Consider the following 9723-nt stretch of genomic DNA (forward strand, 5'->3'; position numbering starts at 1 on the left):
GAGTTGTTAGAGAATAAAATAATTGATTGAATTTTGTAATACTTTGTACAAAAACCAATCTCGTCTATACTTTGAGGGTTTGATAAGTAAGTGTAGCCCACCTTGAAATTGGACCCAACACCAAACCACTTCAATATCGATTCAATTCAAAGAATTAGGTCCAAACCCTAAAATTCAAATGTTTCAATTCAAAATTGAAAATTCACATTTTAACATTTTAAAATTAAATGTATTACATATCTATATTTTTAATTTTAGTAAAATAAAGAAATGTTGTATATTAAAATTGGGGACATCAAAATTCGAAACCACATCCAGAGTCCAATCGTCCTTTTTTTTTTTTTTTTTTTTTAACAATGAATAGTTTTATCTGTACCAATAATAATAATAATAATAATAATAATAAATTATGTGGTCGTTTTTTTAAATGAACCTTCTCCTATTTTGTTTTCCTGTGATAGAATTAATGGAAAAAAAAAATTAAAAATTTACAAACGGTTTGTGGTTTTATATTGATTTTCAGAGATGAGAGTAATTTGTGGTTTTCTTTCTCTTTCCCTCCTAATTCGCCGTCACGAGAAAACGGAGTACACATCGGAATGTTCAAACAGTCCATCGAACGCCACATATTCACTGTCACTGTAGAATCTCTCTCCTTCCTCCAGCTCGAAGCTCGGAATCGCATCTTCAAATCCCCAAATCTCTCCCATCCCGGACGACTCCGACGACGCACGTGTCAGTTCGGCGACCTCCGACTCACCGCCTTGACTGGTGGAGGCGTCGGAAGGTGGGAGACCGAGTTCATCGTCGGAGGCTAAGAGAAGGTACCCGAGCTCCGGCAACGACTCACCGGGAGCCGCCGGCAACGGCGGCGGAGAAGAAACCGGGGAGATCTCGTCGGCGAAACTCTGGATGACGGAATCGAGATCCTGAACGACGGGATCGGGATCGGCGTCGTCGAGGAGGTCGAGGAGATCGTCTTTAAGACGCTTGACCTCCGGAGAGTCGGATTCCGAGTCGACTGAGTCGACTCGGAGGCGTTTGTTTGAGGAAGGATCCTCCATGGAAACGGTAATCGGAGAATGGAAGAGAGAGGGTATTAGCAGAGGTGAGGGTGCGGCGGCAGAGCGGCGAAGATGGATATATAAAGGAGACAAAGTAGAGAGAGAAAGAAGGAGAGAGAGAGAGAGAGAGTTTGGGTTATGATAGTGACACCAGGCGCGTGGTAGAGAATGCGTAGTCTACATCACGGACGCCTCGTCTTCTTTTTCTATTTATTATTTATTATTATTTTTTTTCAATCAACTTTTTGGCTTTATCTTTTTTAAAAGAAAATAATTTTATAGGAATTAATTGGATTGTATAACATCTTCAAGTCCGGTAAACCGGACCCACCGGCTTAGTCAGTCGACCATAAATAATACGGTTTTTTTTAAAATTTCCTTTTTTTCTTTTTCTGGGTCGTCTACACACCATTGTCCTCTGTGCAATTAGCTGGGTTTCCATATGGCATCGTATTCTTTTTATTTTACTTTTATTTTTGAAAAATGTTTATATTCTATTTTTACCTTCCACCTTTCCAGCCGGTCCTCGATTTTTTATTTTCTTTAATTAAACCTCTATTTTAATTTTTGAGATATTAATGAAAAGGTTACACATCTATGGGCCAACCACCATGCATCCTTTGGGAATGGCCAAGTTCCATACAATTTTAAAAAAATATATATTTACAAAATATCCTTTAAAAAAAATAAAATATTTTGGAAGAGGAAAAAAATACACGTGGTCCAAGGGATTCGTTCTTTTCTTGTGACACAAGAAGTAGTACAATCCACGTGTCCTCGCCAATGAAACTCCGACACGTCAATACAAACCAAAAATAATAAAACTTACTTAGATAAGATGGAACTTTATTTTCTTTTCCTTTTTGCCTTCCAATTGCTCCGAAATTTAATGTCAGAATACGTCAAAAGCATTCAAAATGCAAATCGTTTTCTAACATATTCATGTGTGATTTAAAATAAACTATAAAGCTTCATTTTTTTTAATATTTTATTGTAAATTATATATCATATTATACATATTTTAATTTAACCAAAAGAAAAAAAGACAATAAAATTTATGATATGGAATATTGTACTTATTATATATTTTATTTTTAACATAAGAGTTTATTTACCATATATTTTTAATACTCATTTTTTTTTTAATTTCTTTTTCCATAAGATGTAAGAATGTGTGAAGCAAGTGACGTAGGAATTAATGTCATTAAGATTTATTCGTATAATTTACTAAAAAATTTAAACCTAATTTTTAAAACGTTTTGAAAGTAGTTTGAGATTGGAATTGATTCTGAAAAATAAATTAAAAGTGATTACGTAAGAATCTTATCTTAATTTCTTTTTTATCTTTGGTAAAGTCATTTATAAATGAAACTTTGAAAATACACATTCATTCACACGTTTAAAAAAAAATTGTAATTAGCTTTAAAAAGTATATTTCAAAGTGCATTTATGTGGAATCAGATGCCACTTCTTACAAAAATAAAATAAAATGAATGAATAAATAATAATAATAATAATTCAAAAAAATAATGTCATCTTGTTTAATGTACCATTTTTTTCTTACATAAATTAAAATTGAAACCAAATAACATTTATTTTAAATAATCATTTAAATTTGATAAATTCTCAACAAAAAGAAAAATTAATTGTCGTTTATTTTAGTCACTCTAGAAACTCTAAACTAAGCTAAAGTTGGAAAAAAATTAATAAAGTGACGAAAAAAGTATAACCATCAACGTGGCAGCATTTAATTGGCCAAGTGTAGTTTTAATATGGTTGACACACTGCCTTTCCTAATCTCTGACTGTAACATTAGATTGCTTGTTAATACCTTTGACTTTGACTATGATAAAAAAGCTGGCCAGTCATCCTAGCCAATCAAATAGAGCCACGTCATATCTTCTAGATTTATCATAAATACTGTCATATAGTTTTTAAATTATATTCAAATAATGCACAGGCGTTCCCAAACTGTTCCCCTTTGTCCATTTTAAATAGATTCACATTAAAAAAAATTTAATAGTCAATTATAAAAATGAATAAGTGCATAATTCTTAAATAATATAGTCAACATTTAATATAATTATAAAATATAAAAAATTTAAAAGTTTTAGGCTGAATTTATTTTATTATTGTTGAAAAAAAACCTGACAGTGGCGTAAAATTGGTGAATATGATGAAATAGCAAAAGTTAAGTTGACAAATTAAAAAAAAAAAATATATATATATATATTAATATAAAGAAAATTAATTTATAATAAAGAAAGGAAAAAGTAAAAAATAATATTGAGAGGGGAGTGTATAGAATGAAGAGCCGTACGAAGTACCTGAGCGGAGGCGAGTCGGGACTACAAAAAGTACAGCTTTTTTTTTTTTTCTCTAAAAAAATAAAAATAAAAATAAAAAAAAAGGAACCCCACTTGGGCTGCCAAGTGGGGAATCCCACCCACTTTCTTTAAGTGCCATGATAACGTTACCTTGCCCCATCACCCCCCACCCCTCCAGAAAACAAAAACAAAATCTTTTATTCAATAGGGTTTAGATCTACCTCAACCTTCCATCTCCTTCTTCAATTTTTTTATATTTTTTCAAATATTTTAATGTTATAAAGTGAAATACGGGTAAAAAATATTTTTAAATTTTTTTAAAAAATTTAAGGATATTAATATATGGTATAAGGTATTAATGACTTATATTTAAAATTAACAATAAAAATAACATCTCTTTATTTAAAAAAATAAAGAAATACACAATATATGCAATATAAATTTTAACTTGTATATATGTTAAAAATATTATTGACAACAATAAGTAGAAATTGAGATTTGAAAGGGTATCAAATAAAAATTTGAACATAAGCAGAGTACCACTATCTTTGGTCATTTCCAAATTTTATCTAAAATTTTAATGATTTTTTATTTTAATAATATATTTTATTTTTCATTTTATTTTAAAAATATTCTTCCATTGTTTAACTTTAAATATCAAAATTTTGTTTAAAAAATATTCAAAAAAAAAATTAAAAAATATTTGTAAATTTTTTAAAACTTAAAAAAAAAGATATTTACCATTAATAGAATTATCAAAAAAGTTTTTACTATAAATATTAACTATTTTTCAAACTATATATTTTAAAATTTTTATTTTTCTAAAAGATAAAGTATTAATGGTTTTGGTATAAAATCACATTTTTTTTTTTTATTATTTGTTAGAAAATTAAAAATATTATTGAAGGAAATATAAAATAATAAAAAGAATTTATTTTTTTTTTTGAATAAGGAAGTAATAAAAAGTATAATTAGAAGAAAAAGGAAAAAGAAAAAAGGGAGGAATTGGGGAGTGGGTTTGGGGCGCGGTGTCCGGTAAATGAGAACAGTGGTGGGCAGAATCCAGAGGGAAGACAGATGGGTATGGGGACCACGTGAATAATGAATGATAAGTGGGGACCACTCCACATAAATTAATAAATAATAAATAAATGGAAAAGCTGCCACATGATGCACGGGATCTCATTTCATCCTGCGGGCCCCACCCCCTTCTCTCTCCTCTTTTGGTTATTGCTTTTTTCACGAGGACTCTGCCCTTCTTCCCTGCCCCCACTGCCCACCCTCTGCCCCTTTTCTTTTTTAACGCATCTCTCCATTTTCAACTTTTTTTTTTTTTTTTTTATTTACACCCATAAATAAATACTTTTCTCTCTACTTCACCGACAACTTTCTTTCTATTTTTTATTTTTTATTTCATTTCTATTTATTCCAAACTACGATAAATTTACAGTACTCTCCACAATGGTATGATATTGTCCACTTTGAACATAAGCTCTCATGACTATGCTTCAGCCTTTCACAAAAAACCTACCAATAGAGAGATTATTTTTTGTTTATAAACTCATAATCATTCCCCAAATTAGCCGATGTATGACTTTCATCATCCAACAACGTCCTTCACCATATGGTTGCAAGGGTGACGTGGACATGGATAACACGAGCATTATTTGTACCCTACAAACTTTAGTTTACCTAAAAATGTTATGTTATTAAATCAATTTGGTTTATTTTTAAAAGAAATATTTTGAAGAAGGAAATTATTAAAATATGAGAGTTTGGATTTGCCAGGTCAGACGGCACAACATCCTAGACGGCCAGCCGTTCATAATAGACGTTTGTTTTTAGGTTTGTCGTCTTGTAACCGATTTGATTGGTGTGGATTTTGTTTTATTGTACTGACATCTGGACGACGTGTCGGCCGCTGATGTGCCAGCAACATCCAAAAGTACCATTTAATTTCTATCCTTAAATTTAAAATATAATTTACAGTATGTAATGTTGTAGGCCTTGTTTGGAACATTTTTTTTTTTTTTTAAATTAAAGTTGACATAAAAAAATAAAAAGTATTATTAAAAGATGTACTTTATTTTAAAATTTTCTATTACCTTTAAAAAAAAATTCATTAATAGCTTTAAACATTAAAATAAGTTAAATAAAAAATATTATTACCATTAGCATTAATATTTTATTTTAGTAACAAAATAAGTTCTATGCCGAAGGAAATTATTAAAAAAAAAAAAATTCATAAACATTCAAATTTGCATTATATTTTTAACTAAGAAAAAAAACTATTTATTTATACTCAATTATTTCTGTATTAAAAAAAAAATTTAACTTCTTAAAAAATTTTAATTGAAAATAATGTATGAAGTGTTGATAGACAATTTAACTGTAAGCATTTTTTGAACTTCTTTTTGTAAAAATAAAAAGCATAAATGTGACTTTTAAAATTTTATGAGTATTTTTTAAGCATGGTAATAACGGTAAAAGTATAAAGAGTTCTAAACCATGTTAAAAGTTTCAGAGTATTTTAGAATAAAATACTAACCACTAACAAAGTTTTTAGATTTTTTTTAAAAAGTTTTTGGAGAAATTTAAAAAAAAATAAAAATTTTAATGGTATGTTTTTTTTTTTTTTTTTAATTAGTTTAACTTATATTTTGACATTAGGTCTATTTCATCCGATCTAAAATTGTCCATATAAACTAAGAATATTTACTTAATCTACCGCAACATTTATGTGAAAGTTATCCATCTATAATCAAATAAATTAGAAGGATATGGGAAGAGTAATAAATGAGAACATATTTTTGATAAAAGGTAAATATCTCGGTATTTATTTATAGTAAAATATTAAATATGATATACATAATAAACTATAATTTAATATTAAATATCTTAATATAAAGATAATTTTTTATTAGAATTTTTAGCTTTTTATTGTTCACATAGTTTAATGTTTTTACTGATAAATGGAGTTATTAAAGTTATTTTCTTTCCCATATTATATCTGATTTCATGTGGAGTAACATTGGTGGTTGTTTCTTGAACAATTTTCTCTCCCGACCTTCAATGGTGGTCGTGATTGATCGTCGTTGGAATCACAACTACGAGGGAATGAAACTAGCTCATTCGAAGTGAGAAATAGGCACTACAAAGTAAGAGGTTGAAGATGATCGATTCGATTGGACTGATTTAATCAGTTAGTTTAGTTCAGCTAGACTAGTTTTGTCCAATTTGACCCGTTCATACTATTTTCTTCATTTTTCGAGCTATTTTGACTCTATTAATTTTAATATAATTTTAGGTCTAACATATTTTAAGAATCGTAAAAGAGGAAACATACTATTCACACATTTCGAGGTTTATGAGAGGTAAGTAGGAATACCTTTTTAAAATACTTAGACACATTTATAGCAAGTATTGGTAAATATAGGGTTGTGCCTTTGATGCATATGATTTACCGTTAATGTGTGGGAACTATTAGAGGGTCCCCAATTATCCTATAACAACGAACTTATCTAGATTGATAAGGGTTCATATAGTGTATAGTATTGTAGTAGTTAGTAGGTAAATGAGTTGCTCCCTCACATATGATTATAGTATATAGTATAAATGAGTTGGAACAATTACGAGGTCATGACTCAGATATATACCTATGTTTGTTTTTTTCCAAATGTTTTTTTCCAAATGTTTTTTTCCAAATGATTGGAGAGAATAGTAAAAAAACATAACTATAACCTAAACCAAGTGAACCTTATGATTAAGACTTGAAATAAGACTACACATTAGAGGTCAAATAAGCTAACAATATTAGAAGTAAGATTCCAATGTTATAGACGTGTCACGACTTGATTTTCGAGACTTCGAATCTCGAACCGTGACTAAAAAGGCAAGACAAAAGTAAATAAAATAAAATGAAATATGAAAAATGCGATAAAATTTATCCTAGTAAGTTAGCACGGGTCTTGAAAGTGTGGGTCTCGTTCGAGTATCTGAGTTTCTAGGAAAACCTCAAAATTTTGAGCGGTTCTCTTACCTGTTATAGTCTTTGTTGGGGTTTGGTCGAGTTTCCTTTTAGGACTAGTTTACTAGTAAATTCCAACCAGACGATCTTTTATTTTGAGGCCTCACATTCCAATGAAACAATTTCTAGTAAATTCTATTGGATTTGTTGCAGTTTTACTAATAAATTTTAATTTATTATAATTTTCATTTGGTTCTTATTTTTCAAAATATTTATCTTTTATTTTTTAGTTTTAAGTTTAGACTCCAATTAGTTTATTTATTGGATCCATAAGCTTTAGCTAATGCCTACTTTTAATACTTAGTGCTAATTTTGTATTAATTAACTTAAATTAATTTCAATTAATTTAGTTTTCATTATATCTCAATCACTATTACAATTAATTGAAAAATACATCACAATTATTTTAAAATAATTGTTTGAAAGTTAACATAAGTACCGAGCCTCAACAAATGTCATGAAAATAGGAGGTACGATACAATAATCAATATTGACTTTGAATCAATTATCTAATATTTTTTTCTTAGGAACGAAAAGACTCCTTAAAAAATTAAATTTAAAACGTGTTAGGTCATTAAATTAATTGGATGTCAAGTTGGTCCCTAAATATTTACCAATACCACATTTAAATAAGAGCGATACTAAAATAAGATGACTAAAAAATTGAAAGGTACCACGTATACTAATATCTTTTTCGGTAGTTCATCATAGGAACTCCAAAATTAAACATATTTGATTGGGAACAACTAGGTGAGCTAGTCATTTCCAATGTTGTGAGCCATTGTTTATGGGTTCGAAAAGTCTTTCGCATTGAATGGCTTATAAATTTGAGGAGGACTTAAAAAGGGAGTTGGATGAATTGGTCCCATTTTTCTTCCCTTCTTAGGTTTGAAAAGGGGATTTGAAATTTGGTCATAACATGTCTCCTTCATCATACAATAATGGAGCCATCAAAATTCCCATTTATTCCACATTTCATCACTTTTTTTTTTCCCAAATCTATTGAGGAAAAGAGTACAACCCATATGCTATTCAACCTAATTTGATTGTCTTATAAACTTATTTCGATTCAGTTCGGTACAAATAAATGAAAATTTATGGATTAGATTGGATCATGAGTGTAACAGTCCAAACACACCGATAACATAACATACATTGTCCAATTTTACCTGTTACATATCGTCATCAATCTCATAATTTTAAAACACGTCTACTATGGATAAGTTTCCACACCCTTCTAATCAATGTTTCGTTCCCCTCTCTCATATCTCACGAGAATTTTCTTAAAATTAAATTGGGTTGAACCAAACCAACCTAAATTTATTGTTAATTTTAAAATATACATTTTTACTTGTGATAAAATTATATATATATATACATGTATTTTGATTTTATTTTAGATTTATTTTATTATTATTATTTATCCTCCAACCATTATTAAAAATAATTTTTTTAACATATATTGAAATTGGGTTATAAATTAGGTTAGAAAATAAAATAAAAAAATAGATGTTTTATGAATAAATATTTTACTTTTACTAAAAACATTTATATAAATGACTTGAACTATTTAATCCATCTAACCGATATAAATTATGTTTGGGTTGGAATTATTGATCTAAAAACATCTTCATCCGACCTAAAATTACTCCTACTTTACACAAAAACGTTCTTTTTCATTGATGTTCTTATAGCATGCATTTTTGGTACAAGATATACTTGTTTGGGTTAATATCAATATGGAAAAGGGTATTTATGTAATTAGCATACTATAAATATATATTTACAAATAAGACAGGTTTTTAGATCAACGATATGCATTGTTTTATATCGAGAACCTATTCTAACCTCTTGATTTAGAGTATATATTTTATGTTAGTTAATTTTTTATTATTTTGACAATATAAAGTCGTATAATTAAAGGTCTACTTAAATTATAATATAGTATACACGGAATAACATAGGATACATTTATTATATATATATAAAAAGTTACAACATTTTTTATATGATTTTATTGAATTTTTTTAATGTATAAATAATGAGTATTATAATAAATTAATCAAGTCTCACGATAACTAAATTTCGTTATAATAAATTTATTACACATTGCAATAATTAATTTGACTAAAATATTATATTATCCAATTTACATGTAGTTGAATAAAAAAATAAAGCGAATAATAAACAATTAAACAAAATATTCGAAAATTGTAATGTTATTATACAATACTTAAAAATATTAATGAAAATTAAAATTTTATTCGATATTTTTTAGTTTTTAATTTTTAAATATTGCACTTTT

General features: G+C 28.1%; 1 protein-coding gene across 1 annotated transcript; it reads right to left on the reverse strand.

Annotated features, from left to right (window-relative positions):
* Positions 1 to 382: 382 nt before the first annotated feature.
* LOC111808724 (uncharacterized) lies at positions 383 to 1141 on the reverse strand. The gene has a single exon (XM_023694874.2). The coding sequence runs from the start codon at positions 1062 to 1064 to the stop codon at positions 573 to 575; it is 492 nt and encodes a 163-aa protein (XP_023550642.1). The 5' UTR covers positions 1065 to 1141; the 3' UTR covers positions 383 to 572.
* Between the last annotated feature and the right edge of the window lie 8582 nt (positions 1142 to 9723).

Source organism: Cucurbita pepo, chromosome 13 (genome assembly GCF_057944985.1).
Source record: "Cucurbita pepo subsp. pepo isolate OVF chromosome 13, ASM5794498v1, whole genome shotgun sequence".
Lineage (NCBI taxonomy): Eukaryota > Viridiplantae > Streptophyta > Magnoliopsida > Cucurbitales > Cucurbitaceae > Cucurbita > Cucurbita pepo.

Excerpts from the sequence above, each read along its gene's own strand:
- LOC111808724 (XM_023694874.2), bottom strand. The coding sequence starts at position 1,064 with ATGGAGGATCCTTCCTCAAACAAACGCCTCCGAGTCGACTCAGTCGAC.